The sequence below is a fragment of the Pleurodeles waltl genome, chromosome 5 (assembly GCF_031143425.1).
Source record: "Pleurodeles waltl isolate 20211129_DDA chromosome 5, aPleWal1.hap1.20221129, whole genome shotgun sequence".
In the NCBI taxonomy this organism is placed as follows: Eukaryota; Metazoa; Chordata; class Amphibia; order Caudata; family Salamandridae; genus Pleurodeles; species Pleurodeles waltl.
In genome coordinates, this window is record NC_090444.1 from 652,884,181 (window position 1) to 652,904,401 (window position 20,221).

Genomic DNA, 20,221 nt, shown 5'->3' on the forward strand with positions numbered 1-20,221 from the left:
TCATTTATTAATACAATTGTTGAATGGCAACTTTCTGCCTCACTGTGAATTTTTGTGTGGTTGGCTTGTGAGAAAGAGTGCTATACCAGTTTAACTGGTGTGGTATTGTTTTATGTTACACATGTAATTCAGCATGGTGCAATGTGAAACTCAATACTGCAGAGGCATATCACATATTGCCAGTCCTGTCAGAAGTGTTTGCGAAGCCGAGATCAAAAAATCATTCAGAGCCCCATTTGGCACTGTTCTTTTTTGCCCGGAGGAGGACACCTCCTCTCAATCATAACAAATAATTCTTCAGGGTAATACAAAATTGAGAGCTCCAGCACCTGGCACCATCTATTGGTCTGGCTGTGTTTAGCTACCTTATCATTAATTAACAAACAGCCTAGCTTTAAAATCTATATATTCATTCTGAAGCAGGAATGCAGGACATGAATAAGTGCAACTCTGGAGCATAATGCTTTCTGCCCTCCCCTTCTGATCATTCTTATGGCCTGCCTTCGGCAAATGGTAGGGAAGACAGATTATGGAAAGTCAAAAGTCAGGAACATTGTCAATACTTCGAGGTAAGTAAGGATGGTTTTCAAGGGGTAGAAAGGAATAAATGTTAAACAACAATATAGTATTTCGGCGGAAGGCTTATTGAAATATTATGAAGCTCTGGCTAAATTAATAATTACTAACAATCAGTTGCGTCCTGCAGGGCTAAAATATGGTGAGGTGCAATGGCACCAAACTCACCATATTTACAGCTCCTCTCATGCAGCACTTCTCCCCCAGTGTCCACGATTAGCAATAGAAGGACTTTCTTCCTGCTCAGTGGAATATAACTCCAACCATTCTTGGACCTGCTCTCATGCTGTTCTCAGCATGAGAGCAGCTCCAGGATTGGTGGCAGCAGGCTAACCCAGCGCTTATTTTGAGGATGGGATCTGTGCCAGCAATCCCCCGGCTGTTTGACAGCCCTGGATTGCTGGGTCTACAGTGCGAATGCCAGATTTGCAGTAGCTAGACAGCAAGCCAACCTGACATGCACACTGAAAGGGGCAGCAGTCATCCTGCAATTTGAGGGTTCAGACCCACGCTCTCACACTCGCCCTGTACACAGCGCCAGCTAGAGGCAATATAAAATGGCATTATTATGCCATTTTATTTATTTATGTTTTCCTGTTGCACTTGCAGCAGGTGGGGCGATGGTCCTCTGTTCTTAGGAAGGAACTGCCCCTGCTAACATGACTGCCAATGCTAAAAGGCAGTAAACTGTAGTTGTGCATGTTTTAACACTAATGTTTGTCAATTGTCTGTGATGTATTTTCACACGTTTTGCCAGTTACTATCATATTAGCTGGTGGCAACCATCTGCCTGAAATGTTAAAAACTATTAACTTGCAAAATGAGTAACAGAATCGTATCTGCGCACTTCTGTCCATTTGTTATGACATATGTGTAAATCGGGTGCAAAAAACACAGCAAAGATGTATTTGCACTGTGTTTTATTTTCACCTATTTTGATCACCAGGGTCTAAACTCATCTGTAAGGATATCTTGCAGAAGTAATCAGAATAATGCTACTAAAACTGCCATGTAAACTAAATCAGCATGATATAGTGACAAACCAAATGTCTGTTTACTCACTGCCAAATAAATATGCCTTACAACAAGTTGCAATCTACCTGGTTTTGTACATGCAGTTTTCAATAAACTGCGCTATGCTGCAGTGTGTAGGTATATTGTGGGGCTGATTGGTCCCTACCACTCCTGGGGGAAGAAGTGTGGACTGTGGTCAGGCACAGGTTGCCTGTGTGTGTGGGTTATAACAATGGGATTTCGCATTAAGAGTATAATGTAACACAAGTTTATTTTCTTTTTGATGTCTCTCGATGTATATATGTACCTGGGAGTTATGTAAATGTCATTAGAACATTGGAATGCTCGGACCTCCATTGCAGACATTGGAGTGCTCCAGGCTTTTACTGGCCGGTAAAAGGCCGGAGCCAACATTCCAATGTTTTTAGTTCACAGCAACAGCTGTGAACAACGCCTCATGGAGCCCGAGGGGATTTTAATCCCTTCAGGCTTCGTGAGGAATTTGTTTTATTTAACAGAACATTCTTCCCCTGAGTGGCAGAGTGTTCTAATAGCCCTAGAACCCACCGTAGCGGGCTCTACCGGACATTAAAGGCCCTCTCCCTTGTTAAAGGCCCTCGTCTTCGACTCGGGCCTTTAACGCGGGAGCAGGCCTTTAATGGCTGGCAGAACCCACTACAGCGGGTTCTAAGGCTATAATGGTGCACTCTGTGACCATAAAATCAAGGCTTCTATTACTCTTTCAGTGAAATGTGCCTTGTTGCTTGATGTGACTGGGCACTCTGTATAAACAACTGCAATAATATAAACATACATAATACTTGTATTATCAATGAACATTGATGGCTGGTCCAGCAGTGAACTATAGCATTGACACTCTAAGATAATTTACAATAGTTGGTTGTTGTCTTCTTGGTTTGTGGCCTATTTGAATACTGTTGCACAGCACACCGACCAACTTTTACCGAATGGATTGGTATTTTGGAAACCAACCTGTGTACTAATAGATTGGTTCACAAAATACTGAATCATAGAGGGTCACAATTCAACTTAATGCATTAATATTTATGTGGTGGGTCACAAACTGTGTCCCACTACTATTCGCACAATCACAGGCATGTTGGCCAACTGGATTCTACAGACCACCATGTCTGTGATTGCTTTTAAAAATGCAGCCTTGTTTCCTAAAAGGTAAACAGGATATGTTTAGAAAAAGAAAATGAAAAACTTTCCAATAATATTTTAGGAGGGGGCAGTGGTTCTGTGGACCACTGTCTGCTCCTAAAAATGTTATTATCCACATTCACAAAGGACAAGAGGTCCTTGTGGGCTCCTTCCAATTTGCAAATAGGTTACCACCTCCTTTGAGGTGTGGTAAAATATTGACGTTTTGCAACCGCATTTTGGTCGGAAAGCATTAGTACATACCATAAGGAATTGGTGTTTGGAAGGGACACCCTTAACTTGCCCCTTCCACATACGGATTCCCTATGGTTTCTGAAGCCCATTTAACAATTAAGGATAACGTTTCTGTATTGGTAAGTGGGTTGAGTACTTTTGAAAAAGTGTTTAGTGGTCACAAACCCCCAGAGTTACTGACTCTAGGGGTTCATAACTGTTGTAACACTTTAGGCCTCACATATGTAGAAATATGAAGGCACATGGGTTGCAACTCTACTATACATACAAGCATGTTTGAACATAAAACACTATAAAAAGCTTGTAATGTGCATAAATGCAAAGAAAATGAGACGGCATGCTTATCTAAATAAGAAACACATCCCAAGAAATTCCCTTCCTACGGTTACTCTATCAACCATACATAATAATGAATTTACAAATTATCCTATGGAGGAAGAAAGTGCACTAATACATATGTAGAAACTAATATTCAATTGATTTACGCCATTGAACAGAATTTTTTAGGAATCAACCCACACAATAACACACAAGTGGGTCAGAGAGCCTACAAAGATAATAAAAAGCTGTTTTTATTGATAAAACCCACAGGATTTAAGAACATGGTTGTCTCTAAAAGGCTGATAACATTTACAAAAAAAGAAAAAATTAACCAGTGTTTAACGAGGAGTTGTTGCAAAGACAAAGCAAAATTGACTTTGAGTCATATTGACCTGGAGGAAAGCAAAGGTAACTTCTGATGGTACCTAATCAGAATTTGATCAGAAGTGTTCTTTCCCAGACATTGTTTACTAAGATAGGTATGGTTCCATACACATACTACTTTGAATGATGGCCAAATCCCACAGGATTGGCTTAGTTAGCACCCTGTTCTCTCTGTGCAAAACTCACATGGAGCTTTTTCTCCCTAGTACCTTCTTCTCTCCTAATGTTCTGTAGTGAGAAAAACAAGTCTAGTCTTTTCAAAGCTTCTGCCATTTTCTTTACATGTTTTAACCATGGAATCCTAAGCCCAAAGTCACAAGACAGTCGGCTACTTCTTCAAGATTGAACTATGCTTTCTTGTGGCTCCATAGTGAGATCCAGAGGAGTGGAGAAATGAGCTCCATCTGGTCAGCCACATAGGTCAAGTCAAGTTCCTCAAGTAAAAACATTGAGGACTTCCTGATCCTAACCCATGTAGGCACCAACAGAAACAATTCTCCTCCTGTTGTAGCTTAGTGCAGTTGTGAAAACCCCGTTTTGCAGCCCAAAGGTCAATACTGGTAAGCATTTCAATGTATAGATTTCTAAAAGGGGCAATACAGGTTTACTGCTAACGAACAAAGGCAGTGATTAGCAATGCAGGGCAAAAAATAGCTATGTGAATCAAAGGTCACTTCAATGTAGAAATATTCAGAAACCCTAAATCTATTTTTGCCCTTCATAGAATTGTATCTAACGTTGAAGTTTTGTCTCCCACATACCATGTAGTGGGTTTTGGTTGTATTGACTTCACGGCACAGATTATCCACAAACAGCATCAAATTTTCAATATGGCCCTGTGCATCTTTAGGTGTGCGAGAGAGCAGGACAGCATCATCTGTATAAGGCAGAGCTGGAACTGAAGTTAAGTTTATCTTAGGTACATCTTGCCCTGTAGGTGAGAAAAATTAGTTCAGACCATTTATATATATAAAAAAGAACGTGTGTCAGAACACACTACTGTCGTATATCGGCCTCCAACAAGTGGGTCAGGACACACGCTTGACCCTATTTTTATGTCCAGCAACAGAGTTAAGTACAACCACGTCTCACAGCTCACCTGGACGAACCACTACAGTGTCCACTTCACCATCTCAGGATCTACCACCACCGGTATCACACCCCCTAGCTCTACATGCATAAACTGTAAAAAGAAAAATGACCAGAAGACCAGTGGAACAATGCCCTCACCTCCCACCTTCCAGACACATCACCTGATCCAGAACAGGCTGGGAAGAACTTCTCCCAGTGGATCACAAAATGCATGGACACAGTTGGCCCTGTCAAGCCAGCCAAAGTCAAAATATCGTCCATGGAGCTGAAATCCTTCAAACACAAATGCCTGCAGCTTGAAAGGAAGTGGGGTGCTAGTGAAAAGACAGAAGACCATACCACCTTCAAAAAAGCACTCAACCAGTACCACGGCCTTCTGAGATAAACAAATAGGAGTGCTCTAGCAGACCACATAGAAGCTAGCACAAACCACAGCAAGAAATGCTTTGTCATCGTGAAGAAGTTCTTCAACCCAGATGCCATTGGGACCAACCTCACCCCCTTCCAAGAACTGTGCGAGACACTGGTGGACATCTTTCATGACAAGATCTCAGCCATTCACAAGAACTTCAAACCCTTCACCACAACAGTATCAGCCTACTCACACCCATGAACACAAACCCCGAACACCTGCTCACCTATTGGGACTCTCCCACAACTCAAGCCACAGTCTACATCATGAAGTCCGTACACTCTGGAGCACCCACAGACCCATACCCCCAACACATCTTCAACCCTGGTAGCAAGATGATTGGCTGCAAGCTCAAGAAAGTCCTGAAGGTCTCCATCACCATAGCCTTCTTCTCTGAGGACTGGAAACACACTGAAGTGAGGCCCCTCCTGAAGAAACTATCAGTTGATCCAGCAAATCCAAAGAACTACAGGGCCATCTCCTTGCTCCCCTTCCTGGCAAAGGTTCTCAAAAAGGCAATCAACTGGCAACTAACCAAATACTTGGAAAATTACAACCTCTTGGACCCCTCTCAATCCGAATTCTGAGCCAACCACAGCACTGAAAAATCCCTGATTGCAGCCACCAATGACATCAGAGCCCACCTAGATTGTGGTGAAATAGTAGACCTCATCCTCCTAGACCTGTCAGCCGCCTTCGACACCGTCTTCCACCGCAACAGACTCCAGCAAAATTGGAATCCAGGGAGACACCCTCAAATGGATTGCCTCATACCTCACTGGAATAACCCAGAGAATCTGTCTCCCACCATTCACCTCAGAGCCCAAGAAGATCATCTGTGATTTCCCACAAGGATCATCCCTTAGCCCCACCCTCTTCAACACGTACATGATCCCCTTGGCAAACACCGTCAAATCGCACAAACTCAACATCAACTCCTGTGCCGACGATACCCAGCTTATCCTCTTGTTGTCAGAAGACCTCTCCACCACCAGAGCCAACTTCCACGGATATATGATGGACGTCGCTGACTGAATGAAGGACAACTGTCTCAAGCTCAACAGAGACAAGATGGAAGTCCTCATCTTTGGGAACAACACCTCACCATGAAATTACACTTGGTGATCTGCTGAACTTTGCCCTTCCCCCGCCCCAACAGACTACACCCCAACGTCTGTATCATCTTGGACAACAAGTTATTTATTCAAAAACAGGTAAACACAGTCTTGTCCGCCTGCTTCCACACCGTATGCATTCTCCATAAGATCTTCAGGTGGCTCCCAATTAACACCAGAAGTACCATCGATCAAGCCCTCATCACCAGCAGGCTGGACTATGGTAACTCTCTTTACTTGGGAATCACAGCACGCCTCCTGAAGAGACTACAGACAATACAAACCTCAGAGACAAGATTCATCCGTGATCTCAGATGTAATCACATCACCCCACACCTCAAGAAACTAGACTGGCCCCCAATGCAGAAGAGATGCCACTTCAAGATACTGACCACACATACACAGCCCTGCACAATGAAGGACCAGCATAAATCAACAAACAAATCACCTTTCACCAGCCGATCAGACACCTCTGATCCACTTCGCTGTTCCTCGCAAAAACACCCCAGATTAGCTGATCCAACAATAGAGGACTCTCCTTCTCTCACCTGGTGAGAGAGGCCATTTTCCTTGTAGAGGTCCATATGGACCACATCCAGACCGGGTGCCTTTTAAAAGGGTTGGTGGATATGGCGATAATCCCCTCTTCAAGGTTGAATCTAATATCGAGGAGGAATGGGAGGGAGACCTCAACAACAACTTCTCTCCTAGAATTCCCAAAGGAGTATAGACATTTAAAAGGAGAGGTCCAGCTTTCTGTGCTAATATTCATCTGTAACCCATTGTTATTAATGCCAATTGACCTTTTCCCATTCATGATATTCCAGAAACCCTTAGAGTCATTTTCCTTGCAAGTTCTTATGAAATGTTACCTTATGTGCTTCTTCAAGGCCTCCTTTCTTTTTTGATGAAGCCTTTGTAGTCATGCTTGCTATGGCTATAGCAGCTTCATCCAGGGAATTGTGATTAACATCAGATCGCAGGCATCATTTGGCAAGCCTGCATTTGTTATCAAACCGCAAGTCCTTGGGTTGCGGCACCTCTGGAGAAATCACCAGATATGTAGCCCCTTATGAATTGCTGAAATCCCCAACTTGGCTTTTTGCTTCAGTGGAAAAGGAGCAGTCACTAGAAAGTCATTCAGCTTCCTCTAGACCCAGTAAAGGGGTATATCTTTTGGATATGGGGATGCTTGTTTGAATTGTTGGCTCAGTAGGGCAATGAAGCAGGGCACGCTTTAGAATATGGTTGTAAGATAAGTGTCTATAAACAATAAGAAGATGGTGATGCTTTTATTCTGGAGACTCCAATGGGCATGTTGAGCATTACATGAGATCAGACAGCCGGTCAGCTAAGAATTCCTGCAATTAATTACAAAACAGTTCTTCCTGAAATTCTTGGTCAGGGAACCAATCCATGCAACTCTTCTAACAAGTAGAATATTGTTGAACTCTGAAATACTGCAGTCAGTGTTGCTAGTTAACCAATGACAGACCTTATTTTGCAGGTAAATATAAGTTTCAATATTGTCTACAGACAAACATGGAACGTTTGTTAGGACTGCTACAGAGAGGCAGCAGTCAGGTGGAAGGTTGAGATGGTGGGGCTGGCAGCATACCCTAATGGCTGAGGTCCTCCGTTCATAATTCATGAGGCAAACTTCCTGGGCTTCATAGCCCTTTGCTGCGATTTACCAGCCCTGGTGGATATAGCTCTGCTGTTAGAAGTAATGGAATCAGCTGATAGAATACCCGTTGGGGTATAGGCAGACCTATCTATGTGCCTGGGCCTTAGCATGTTCTGATGGTGTGAGAGCAGAATTTCCTACCAGAACATCCCCCACCTTGGTGTGCTTTGGTGGTTAATAATAACAGTTGGCTAATTTTGTAATTTAACAGTAGAAAACTTAGGGGCAGATTTAAGAGCTCCTAGTGCCTCCTTGCTCCACGTTAGCGTCATTTTATTTACTCTAATGTGGCCCAAAGAGAGCAAAATTGCTACTCCACATTTTTAAACTGGTTCAGTGCATGCAATGTGTCATGCATAATGCATGCAACGGGGGCGTTCCCCAGTTAAGGGGGGGCCGAAAAAATTATGCAAAGAAATCCAAGAGATTTCTTTGCATTATTTTCACCAGCACTTTTTACGCCTGCTCAGAGCAGGTGTTAAAAGGAAGCACACCATTGTTTACAATAGGCCTCAAAGGGCTTTGCAGGATTAGTGTCAACATTTTTTACGCTAATCCTGCAAAGCTCTGAACTGGCGTTAAAAAGTCTGACATACGTTCCCTAACTACCGCCATGGTGTGCCTTATCTTAGATACGGTGCACACGTGGTGGTGGTAGAAGGGTACTGGGTGAAGTGCCACATTTCTTAAATCAGCTCTTTACTATTTTCTCCACCAGCGAAGTGACAAAAGCATCAATCAGGGTGTTAGACTTTTCATCCTTGGTGTGGTCTCCCTTAACTTTTTGCCTCTGTTTCCCAGGTTGTTGATGTGTGCTGGTCTCTATTTTTGCTGTTTTTGTTAATCTTGGCACTTTACCACTGCTATCTGATGCCAAAGTGCAAGTGCTCCTATACAAAATGTGTATGTAATTGGTTCATCCATGACTGGCACATTTGATTTACCAGGTAAGTCCCTAGTACAGTGCACTAGAGGTGCCCAGGGCCTGTCAATCAAATGCTACTAGCGGCCCTGCAGCACTGGTTGTGCCACCCACTTTAGTAGCCCTGTAATCATGTCTCAAACCTGCCGCTGCAGTGTCTGGCTGTGCAGATTTAAACTGCCAATTCGACTTGGCAAGTGTACCCAGTTGCCAGGCCTAAACCTTCCCTTTTCGTACATGTAGACACCCCTCACACAATGCAGTCTCCAAACCCCTGGTGAGTGTCTGGGGCCTGGCCTGGGCAAGGCAGGATTTCACATTCAAAAGAGACTTTACTTTGAAGTGGGCCTACTACATTGTGTATAAGAAGGGCACCCAAAACCACAGACTTTAGAAACACTTCTTGAAACAAGAGGAATCTCTGCCTGGAGAAGAGCTGAAGAGCTGAGGAAGAAGAGCTGCCCAGCCTTTGACTGTGCTTTGTGGAGCTATCTTGCAGTTGCTGCTTCTGCCAGAGTAAGAGGGCAAAGACTGGACTTTGTGTGCCTTCCATCTTGAGAAGAAATGTCCAAGTGCTTGATCTAGAGCTTGCCTCCTGTTGTTTGAAGTCTCAGGGACAGCAAAGACTTCTCTCTGCCAGCACCTAGAGTCTCTGGAGAGACTCCTACTCTGCTCTGTGGTGCCCATCCAGTTCCTGGGACCCTGAAAGGAGAAGCTGGCAGCCTAAAGACAAGGTAATCCATGCGCAGAGCGCCATGCGGGGAAAAGATTGATGGAACTCTGATCTGTGGCTGGAGAAACAACGCGCCGCCAGCTCCGCAGCTGAGAATCGACGCTTGCAGGAAACGCGACCGAAGAACCGACGCACGGAGCAGGAGAAATGACGCGCAGCATCGCTGACGGAGGCTGGGAGATCACAACCCGCGCTGCGGGGGGTTTCAGATCATCGTGTGGCTGGATTTCCGACTAAAGTACTGCTGGGCGTGGAAAAACAACGCAAGGCCTGCCCGGACCCGAGAGTGCTGACCAGATCGACGCATCGCTCTCCTGCAGAGAGAAGAAACAACACGCCCCAAGCCGGTGAAAGGAGAAACAACGCAAGATTCCGGTTGTGAGTGGAATCAAAGCATCGCAAGCCCTTTTTGACACGCACTCGCCCGTGCGGGGTTATTTTTGACGCACCCAAGGTACTTTTTCATGCTGACAGCGTTACTGTGTGTTTGAAACTACGTAAAGACTTTTTTTTATTTTTAATTGATAATTTGACTTGTGTTTTGTGGATTTTAGTCGTTTTGGTCTTGTTTTACTCAGATAAATATTTCCTATTTTTCTAAACTGGTGTTGTGTCATTTTGTAGTGTTTTCATTAAGTTACTGTATGTGTTGGTACAAATACTTTACACCCTGCACTCTGAAGTTAAGCCTACTGCTCTGCCAAGCTATATATATGTATAGATAGAGAGAGCATTGTTTTCTCCTGCTGTTAAAGCACCTGTTGCTACTTCAGGTTCTACGTTGGACAACTTCCTGGCTAGGGCAGCTGATGTTATCTCCAAAGAAACTGATTTGGCCGAAAGGCAGTTACCTCAGGATCAAGGCGAATTATTATTTCCCATTCCTACCTCTCCCTTTTCACACTTTGCTGCCACAAATATTCATATCATCATTGCTCAAGTGACTGGTGAACATGCTAGGAGGGCTGAGACTTCGGTGCGGGAAGTTATTGACACTGCTTTCTCACATACTAGTGAAGGGGTCTTTTGCGGCAAGAGGAATGACACAGTACTGGTCCTGGTAATAACAAGGTTTAGGCCTTCAAGAATCCAATTAAAGATAAAATTGTTGGTGCACTTAGCCTTAACAATTCAGAAATATGTCTGCCCGTCATGGAATTAAGGATTTTCATGAAAGGGTAATCACACAATGCAGTGCAGAAGATATTCCTTCTGTGCCCATTGATATATCCTTTTGCTGACAGGAAAACTGCCTTTCCTCTATTTTCTAATCAAATGTGGCCAAATCTAAACACCTTGGGAGCTAGCATCCATCGCATTTCATCTGCCCATTTGTGTCAGGTCTACACAGTGAAGAAAAGTCCGCAACCTGAGAGACCAAACTAACTTGCTGAACTTTATAAAGATGCATAAAACCTGGTAATTTAGTAGCTAATTCACTTTACAGTATCAATACTTACATTTCTTCTCCTTAGCCCCAGGATAAATTCAGGTGACCACGTGCTCTGAATATCCCAAATAAAAAACATAAAATAAAGAATCTGTGGGAGGATAAATGTCATCATGTCACGCTAGTCCCAGTGTGGGCTCACTAATTCAATGGGTATGGCAGTGAAATGGGGTTTCTGTCTCAGTCCCACAACAGCAACCAGTCTCCACGCTTGTAAAGTTGTTGTTTGAATTGCTTAATCTGTTGGATGATTATTTGAGTCCACTTATAAAGGTCAAACAAGCCTAAGAAAGCCTTTGTGTGCTAAAAAAGCTGCCTAAAATAAAAGGAAACAGAGTTCTGCTTCCGCTAAATCATTCAACACCCTTTCTATTCCTGGGTGTGGGCGCTGCAAAACATTTCTTATGTCTGGTGGCAAAACAAATTCATCATCTAGTTTTTTTTATAGCTCTATGTAAATTGGGCTGTGGTCTTTCTGATGTCTCTCTCAGGTACTTACAGTATCAGTTTGTCTCTCCAATATCTGGAGAAGTTAGAGCGTCATAGCTCATTAACATGCTCCCTGCACACTCAGAAGAATGCAAAGTCCTTCTGTATATGGGCACCCTGATTGCTCAGAACTTTACTTGTCGGGCCAAAGACGTCATATAACTAATTCCTTACATTGTATTTAATGGTACTGAATTGTATTTAATTTCTCATCCAAAATAGAGCATCCTTAGGACGACCCTATGCCATTGCTGATGGGGGTTGCATGATTCCACCTTTGTGTTGGTTTTCTTATTTATTTTATTTTATTTTTATACTTTTTATTTTTACCTTCACTATTTTACTATGCATTTAATATATTTTTTATGAATTATGCAATAATTTGTCTTATTTCTTATGTGAAAGTAAACTGTAGGGAACTCAATGTGTGACTTGCTTTAGTAGAATAAACTTACGGTCGGTAAGGCAGGACGAATCATTTCACTTTTAGAAACATGACCAGGTAGAGGTTCAACAGAGAGGGTCTTGATTTCACTGGCTCATGAGGTTTAGGTTTCTCCCACCAAATTACAGGCTTTTTCTATGCTTTCTAATCCATGGGCTCCTCGGTTGGCGTCATTGTGTTAAAAAAATGTAAATAGATTGATAGAGAAATAAATACAGGCTCTCATTCCAAGTTGCTCGTAATCTCAGATAGGCCAGCTAACAAGAATTAAAAGTAGCGGGATAATCCCTCAGCACTGCACAGTTTACTCTAGAGATACCAGCTGCTCAGATCATTTGAAAATCCAAGTTGAACATCTGGCCATGAATGAGGAATTAACATGGGCATCGATAGCGTTAAATCTTATCCCTCAGGTAAAAACCCTTTCTAAGTAGACTCACGAGGTCCAACTCATGAGTAGGCCTGAAGATTCTATTAGTGAGTTGCTTTTAAGGAGGTTTTATGAGCGCTAAGGTGCTCTGAAAATGTTACCAGATTAGTTATTCAGGTCAATTAAGGATGCAGAACTTTGCCCAAAGCTCTTCTCATGAAAAGGGAGTAACTTGACTATAGAACTCAACGAGCTTGTTCGAGACTAGTGCACGCAATCTTAATTTACTATAGGTGCACTAAATCAGATTAAGAGACTCCACCGTGTTTTAACCATGAAACATCTTGTTAAAGGTCGTTAGTGTGGTTTGCGTTGCATAAACAACTGGCAGAATTTAGACACGGTTTTAGTCCGTCGTGAATTAAAAGTAAATAATAAACCAAGAGACATTTTTGAAAGCAAATGATTACTTGAAGAGAATGCAGTGGAGTCACTTGCTGGAAATACTGCGGTCGAGTTTTGTGTTGCTTTTTCTACGTGTGTGTGTTTGTATTTTTTGTGTTCAGGTCCGGTGACTGAAAAATTCTCATGCCTGCGCCAAGAGTTAAGAGCTTCTGGTTAGAGAGGACTCGCTACTGTAAGAAAGCGGGCAGGCCCAAGCCTGCCCGCGTCTTGGCAGCCATGCAAAATATGTTTATGTCGCACAAACGAAGCTGCTCAGAACCAAAGTCGCGCTGCCATGGTGACTGCTCATTATGTGTGCAGCTCCTACGGGACAGCATACCATTCATTTTCAAGAAAATGTAGCTTTTACAATGGATTTTTCTGTATCCATTGGCAGCCAAGAACGTAAATGCCTATATGTTTTGTTACATCACCAACCCATGTCATTTTCCTTCCTAAGTAAGATTTGAAATCTGAGCAAATACACATTTTAGTAACCTGTCTAGCAAGGCAGGTGCTAAGCTTCGAAACGTTCTTAGCCGCATGTTTGTTACTGCAAGGTTTGTGTGTGTAACTGTATTCAATTTCATGTAAAATATTTACTGACGATTGTATAGGAGAGTTGTGAAGCAGGAGTAATGACACTGGGAGTCAAAAAGTGGTCAGCTGCCTGTGTTCTCATATATCAGGGTATGGCATAAAAAACTCAGGAGTGCTGTGTCCAGGACAGTGAGAGAGACATGGTTTGGAGTCTTCCTCCCAACGAGTGTCAAAACATGAGAATCTTTAATTAAGAAGCATCATACCTGCCAACATTTGGAAAGTGGAAAGAGTGACATTTTAACGAAAAAATGGGGATACTTTATTATCCCCATTGACTTCCTTTGAATCAGTTGTGTTGGCATGTACTGGATATAGAGATGGGGAACTATAAACAGATAAAAGGACATTAAATATTTAAAGTGTGAGTACATGGACCTAATTGACCCCCCTGTCAAGAGAAGTGCTCCACGGGCAAATATCTTCAGTGTTCTAGTGCCCCTCACTGTTTAGAACCAAAGTGTTGATTCCTCTGGAGGGTCTGTCATTTGACCTCTGTAGAAACATTTCAAATGTGCCCGATCAAAAGTGACCTGACGCCCTAGGTGGACCATAATACTGGGGAGAAATGTTGACAGAAGGTTAGAACCCTCGTAGTTGGTACCACTTTCGTCCAATAGCCTGGCAGTTTGGCAGGGTTTCTGCACTACAGACCTGCCTTCTCCCCTAAGGAACAGAACTTTAATAAGTATTAAGCTGTGTTTCCCTGACACATCAGCTGTTTGCTGTCACTCTTATTGTTCTCAATTCACCCTTCCCATTGACTTGCCTGGTAACAATCTGTGAGAAATCTAGGCCTTTTGTGGTCCTTTATAGCAGTCAACATTACAAAAGAGGCCCAGCTAAAAGAACTACCACAGGATGGATAGGAAAAAGGATTTTCCTGTTAGAAAACCCCTTACCCACCAGGGTTACCCCTTGGTAGCATTCTTCATCACTGGGTTTCTCCCTGTTCCGCTACGGAGTGGGCATGGTACGACCTACGGGTTACGTGGGAGCACTGATGTAGTCTTGTCAATGTGAATTCCAGGAGATATAGGAGTGGTGGGGTCTTGGGTGAGTTAAAAATACCTGTCTCCTAGTAATTCCAATGATTTAATATATCTCTTGGAGGCGGTATGATTAAAAAGGGGTTGCAGAAGTGGGGTATGTAATGTACCTGACTTCCTAGTCTACCTTACCCCTAGGCTCCTCTTCAGGACCAAGATGGAGTCCCTGGTGCCACTCCTTCTTTGAGATGAAAACATAAATAATACATGCTCTGTGATATGGTGCAATTCACCTTACTAATGTGGTGTCATAAGATGATACCTATCATTTATGGTGTCCGTCATTGATACTCTGTAGTATTTGGATGCTCATATCATTGCTCCTCCTGAGGGGGTTGTGCTTGTAGTCACATTTTCCTCAAAGGGACACTCCCTCTCTGTACCTAATGCTCACCTCCCCAGGGTCCTTGTAGCAGTCCACATTAAGGAAATTAAGGTATCCTTGTGTGAGAGTCAGAAGAGGAGTACTTATATATTTATTGCCTTAAATGGGCCATTTAGTGAAAAGTGAAAGTCTTGCCCCCTTATCAAATCTAACATCATCAACAATCATCAGTTATAGGGGTTCTGGAATATTTCTGTGTTTCATCACGTCTGACTAGGTTCTAAAAATGTTTGTGACATCATTCACTAGATTGCCTCTTTAACACAATGACGTGTGTATGCAGGAGGATGGAATGTGGCAAGAAACAAAATAAGATGATTGAGCAACCATTGTGTTTCAGATTGCAGTCTTTTCTCCTGATCCTATGTTGTATCAATATTTTTTCGCTCTCTTTTTTATTTTTTAACAGGTCACAACTGGATCAGTTTGAGAAGATTAAGGCAGATGAGCTAAGCCGCCTAGAGGAGTTCAAAAAAGAAGAAATTAAAAAACTTCAGATAGAAAAAGAGGAATTGGAAAGGAAGACAGCAGAAGCAAAAGTCAACAGAGAGAATGAAAAGCATGAGGAACTGCAAGTAAGGATATTCTGCACGCAAAGTGGGATAGGGAATAAAAAGTTAATTAAAAAGTTATTGAATGAACTGCACAATTGCAAGTTATAGTAATTTACTAGTTATTTTAGCAGCTCTTCAGAACTGTTGACAACCACACCACTTTGTATGGCTTGTGCTTGCCAATCTGCTACTACCTAGATTGTTAGTCAATCTGCAGTTCAGACAGAAAAAAAGCTCTAACCTTCCGAAATGCCTTTGATGAATTTTCCCTTTCCTTGATTTCCTGCAAAAAGTTCAAGCAGCCATTGCATTTGTATTCTTTTATCTTGATGGCGCCAATAGACTATGGCCTTCTTTATGACCATGGCGGTCCATGGACCGCCAGGGCCACTGTGGCAGTCTCACTGCCGTGGGAATGGGGGTGCAGGCCATGATATTATGACAGCAGCGATTTGGCCACTGCCAAACCGCTGCATTCCCGTCCGTCCTGCTGCTTTATCGCGGCCCACCGGGCTGGACGTTTCCACCTGAAACCCAGAGGGAGTGGGATGGCTGCTGAGGTCATTCCAACTTGGGACACCTCCAGCATTTTCCTGGCGGTCTCTTTGTAAAAGACCGCCACAGTCATTATGACCATGGTAGTTCATTGACCACCAGGGCAGCTGTGACGGTCTCACTGCAGGGAACCAGCGGTGCAGACCGCCATATTACAATGGCGGCGGTTAGGCCACTGCCAAACCGCTGCATCCCCGCCCATCCCGCCACCTTACCGCGGCCCGACGGACTGGAGGTTTTCACCTGCAGCCTGGCGGAAGTCGGATGACCGCTGAGGTAATTCCGACTTGGGATACCGCCAGCATTTCCCTGGCAGTCTCATTGCCACTAAATGCTGACGGTAAGGTATCCAGATGATAGGAACTTGCGTTCCTGTCACTAGGATACACCCCAAGCACCTCCCCACATGTGCATGCACCAACAAACACACAATCCCACACAATTACACACAGACACACCCCCACTCACACACGCACTCATAACATTCACCCACATAGACAAGCATACATAGCCATACACATCACACACACACATGCATACACTCTCAATGCCACCACCCCCTCCCTTCAGCTACATACATACATACATGCACCTGCACGCACTAATTCACACCCCCTTACCGCTTACACATTCACCCATGCACCCCCCCACTCCCGTCCACATGCATACACATATGCATCACCATCGCCACATTCACACAGACACACACGCACGCATGTACAGACACTCCCTCTCCCTCTCTCATTCATGACATGCATACACCCACTCACACAAACCCATTCACAACACCCCCACCCACCGCCACTCCACCAGAAGCCCGCCACACAGAATTACTGGTCTGTGGACGGTCTTTTTCTGGTGTGGCAGTGCCAGCAGTGGAACCGCCTAAGCGCTGCCGACCGCTGTGATGAATGTCGCCGGATATCCGGCTGCTGGTGGTGTGGATATCAAGTGGCATTCATAATATAGCAGTCGGAAGACTGCTAGCACTGGCCACTTTATGCCAGTTTTCCGGGCTTGTTTGATGTGGCCTAACTTTCACACATTCAATGGCATTGTTGAGCTTGGTGATTATTTTTCAGCCTCTTTGGGAGGTCTGCAGTGATCACATTACAGTAGTACAGATGCCTCATGGCTAAGTGTCTTGTTAGCTCAAGCCAGTGAGTGGTCTCAAGGACAGGGCAGTTTTTGAGAGCTTGTAGAATTGCATGTTGACACCCCTAATAACAGCATTGATTTGGGGGATAAAGTATAGGTCTAAATCAATGACTGTTAGAAATGGGGTTTCTGGTTTGCTAGGGTATGCACCTAAGCCAGGCAGAACCCACCCACTCTAGTTAAGGCAAGGGAGTTACACGTCCAAGAAAACCCCTGCTCACCCCTTTTGTAGCTTGGCACGAGTAGTCAGGCCTTTACCAGAGGCAATGTGTAAAGCATTTGCACAAAACACACAACACAATTGACACACTATCCCCACCACAAAGGAAACAACACCAAGTTATCTAAAAATAAACTGTATTGTACACATCATTATTAAACCAAACACAACATGTCAGGCATACCCTGCTACCCAGGCAGTTGTCAGAACATTACACAGTACTATTACTCTGCAGAAATAAGCAGTAGTCACATATAACACACAGGTTACTTATTATTCTGCAACACAAGCAGTAGTCAAGAAAACATTACTATAAAAATGCTCTTGTCATAAAAGTATCATAAATGCCCACACCAGGAACATTAGAAAACATATGGCAAGTCATGAAAACATATCAGCACATCATGCCCATAAAAGGAACATTGGGGAATATATGGCACATCATAAAAGAACCAAGTTAACATAATATTCCCAGTATGCCTATAAAAGGAACACCGGAAATGTCTATGTCCATCAAAAGCACCTGTTTCTAATGATGAGGGCACCTCCAGTGCCTCAAGGTAACCGGGGGCCCCCCTGTGCTCCTCTGCAATAAATGGGAGCCGCCCTGATGATTGGGGGAATGGGCAGCATGCACCCCTCCATTTTTAGATAGGGGTCCTTCCTGGGGCCAATGCTCAAACCGAGCACCAATAATGTATGTAGCCCCTCCGGGCCATGACTGGCCCTCCCATGGGGGAGGGGGCAGAGCCACAATCAAGGCAAAATAGGGGACCAAGCGGTGCGGGGGCCTCCAATTAGGCTTCCTCCAACCCGCAGTGCAAACAGCAGAAGTGGGGCCTGGTGGAGCAGGAGGCCACCGATGAGGCCTCCGCCCCACTCTTGTAAGGGCTCCTGCACCCGACGTGGTGCACGAGCCTTGACCAGCCCTCCGGGGCCGCAGCGGTGATCAGGCTCGATTAAGTGCCTTCTGGCTAGGAGCGCACTCGCTCCAGATGTCCAATCTTCGTACCCTGGGAGCACCGAACCACGTGATTCAGTTGCGCTTCTGGAGAACAGGCGCCAGGGCTGTTCGGCGGTGAAATTGGCACAGCAACACGCTTACAAAGTACGACACAACTGAAAAAAAGGTGCTCACCAGGCACTACATTAAGGGATCCAAAGCACTCCCAGGCACTATAAGCAATTAAAAAGGGAGTGCTCCTCCCACGCTGCAACAGGTAATGGCAGTGGTCAGGGTCCACAGGACCTAGCCCCTGGGGGACACAACAAGGTGGAGCACAGGGCAGCAGGGCCCAGCAACAAGCCAGCACAAGGTGGATGCAGGCAGTTGGCAGTTCCTTCCTAGTGACCGAGCAGGTCATAGGTCAGCACGTCAGCAGCAGTCCAAGGAGGATTCTGATGAGTCCCTCCAGCAGCATTCTGTGTCCAGTTACAATAAGTTCAAGTCCAGAGTGTCTCAAATTGTGAGGAAAAATCTCTGTACTCACATTCAGTTTTGCAAAGGTTTAACAAAGAAGGGGAGAGGTGGTTACAACTGGTTCTGGGAGATACCTTGATTATTTTGCTGTGTAGATCTTTGAGTAAGTTAACTCAAGTTTCCTTACATACATCTTTTGACACAATGTGGCTTTCACTGTAGCTTAGGAGAAGTTTTTTGGTGTGTGGTCCTGATGAAGCGCCATTTGATCAGTAAGGACTTTTTTAGGTAAAAAACATGTTGACCTTCCCTACTGGTTGGAGGTAGATCCTTCTTCAATCTTCTTGTTTTTTGGTAGAGTGGTGGAACATTATCTCCTTCCCACTCACTAGTATTTTTTAATCTTGACTGAGACCCTTCCTTGCTCAATAAATTATAAGTTTGGAGGTTCTCGAGTCAATTTTATTGCTTTTTCCTCTCCAGCTCTCTTCTTGCCAGTAGGTTTAAATGTATCCTTACTTGCTCCAACCATGACACGGATTACCAGTGAAAATTTCAGGCAAAGAACCCCCTTTCGGGGCCCGTCAGAAATTGCAGCGCCAGTCTGACGAGGAGCAAGCCCTATGATGAAGCATGACATCCAATGGATGTGTGAGGGCTCTTGCTTCTATATATAGAAGGGCCTAGAGTTTTTTTTTATTACTACTAGGGAGGCTGTACACTGGACCACATAATCTCCCTGTCCCTCATAAGGTTGTAAAGTAAATTTAGATGCCTGCTCCCTGGGGCAGCAAACTGCGCACACAGGCCCTGCGCTATCAGGCCTGAGACAGGTTTGAAAGGCTACTTCAGTGGGTGGTGTAAGCAGCGCTGCAGGCCCACCAGTAGCATTTAATTTACAGGATCTGGGCATAGTGATACCACTGTATAAAGGAATTACAGGTAAACTAAATATGCCAATTAGGTATAAGCCAATCATACCAACTTTAGAAGGGAGAGCACCTGCACTTTAGCACTGATCAGCAGTGATAACATGCTCAGAGTCCTAGAGCCAACAACACAGAAAAATAGGAGGAAGAAGGCAAAAAGTCTGGGGAATGAACCTGGCAAAAGGGCCAGGATCAACAATGCCGATTCGCTGGTTTTTGACTTTCAGAATAGTGGATAGAGCAGAACATAGGCCAATAAATTGCGATAGAAATGATGCCCTCCAAGTAATAGGATGTATTGTTTTCACCATTTAGACATAATCTTTTTCTTATACAAAGATGGATGTGGCAAAGGCATTTGCTGATGCTGGGCCTACACTCTAAGATGTTTTCTAGCCAGATATATATTTGAGTATCATGTGCGTACTTTTGAAAACTAGTCTTATACAGGGCTAGCAATTGTCATAAAGGGCGCATG

At 44.0% G+C, this 20,221-nt stretch overlaps 1 protein-coding gene across 2 annotated transcripts in view; it reads left to right on the forward strand.

Moving 5' to 3' along the window:
• LOC138295908 (centromere protein J-like) overlaps nucleotides 1-20,221 on the forward strand; it is a 387,581-nt gene that overhangs the window by 294,665 nt on the left and 72,695 nt on the right. For both annotated transcript variants that reach the window (XM_069234528.1, XM_069234529.1), the window contains one exon: nucleotides 15,317-15,482. In XM_069234528.1, coding sequence (XP_069090629.1) covers nucleotides 15,317-15,482 — 166 coding nt within the window. The remainder of the gene's footprint in view (nucleotides 1-15,316; nucleotides 15,483-20,221) is intronic.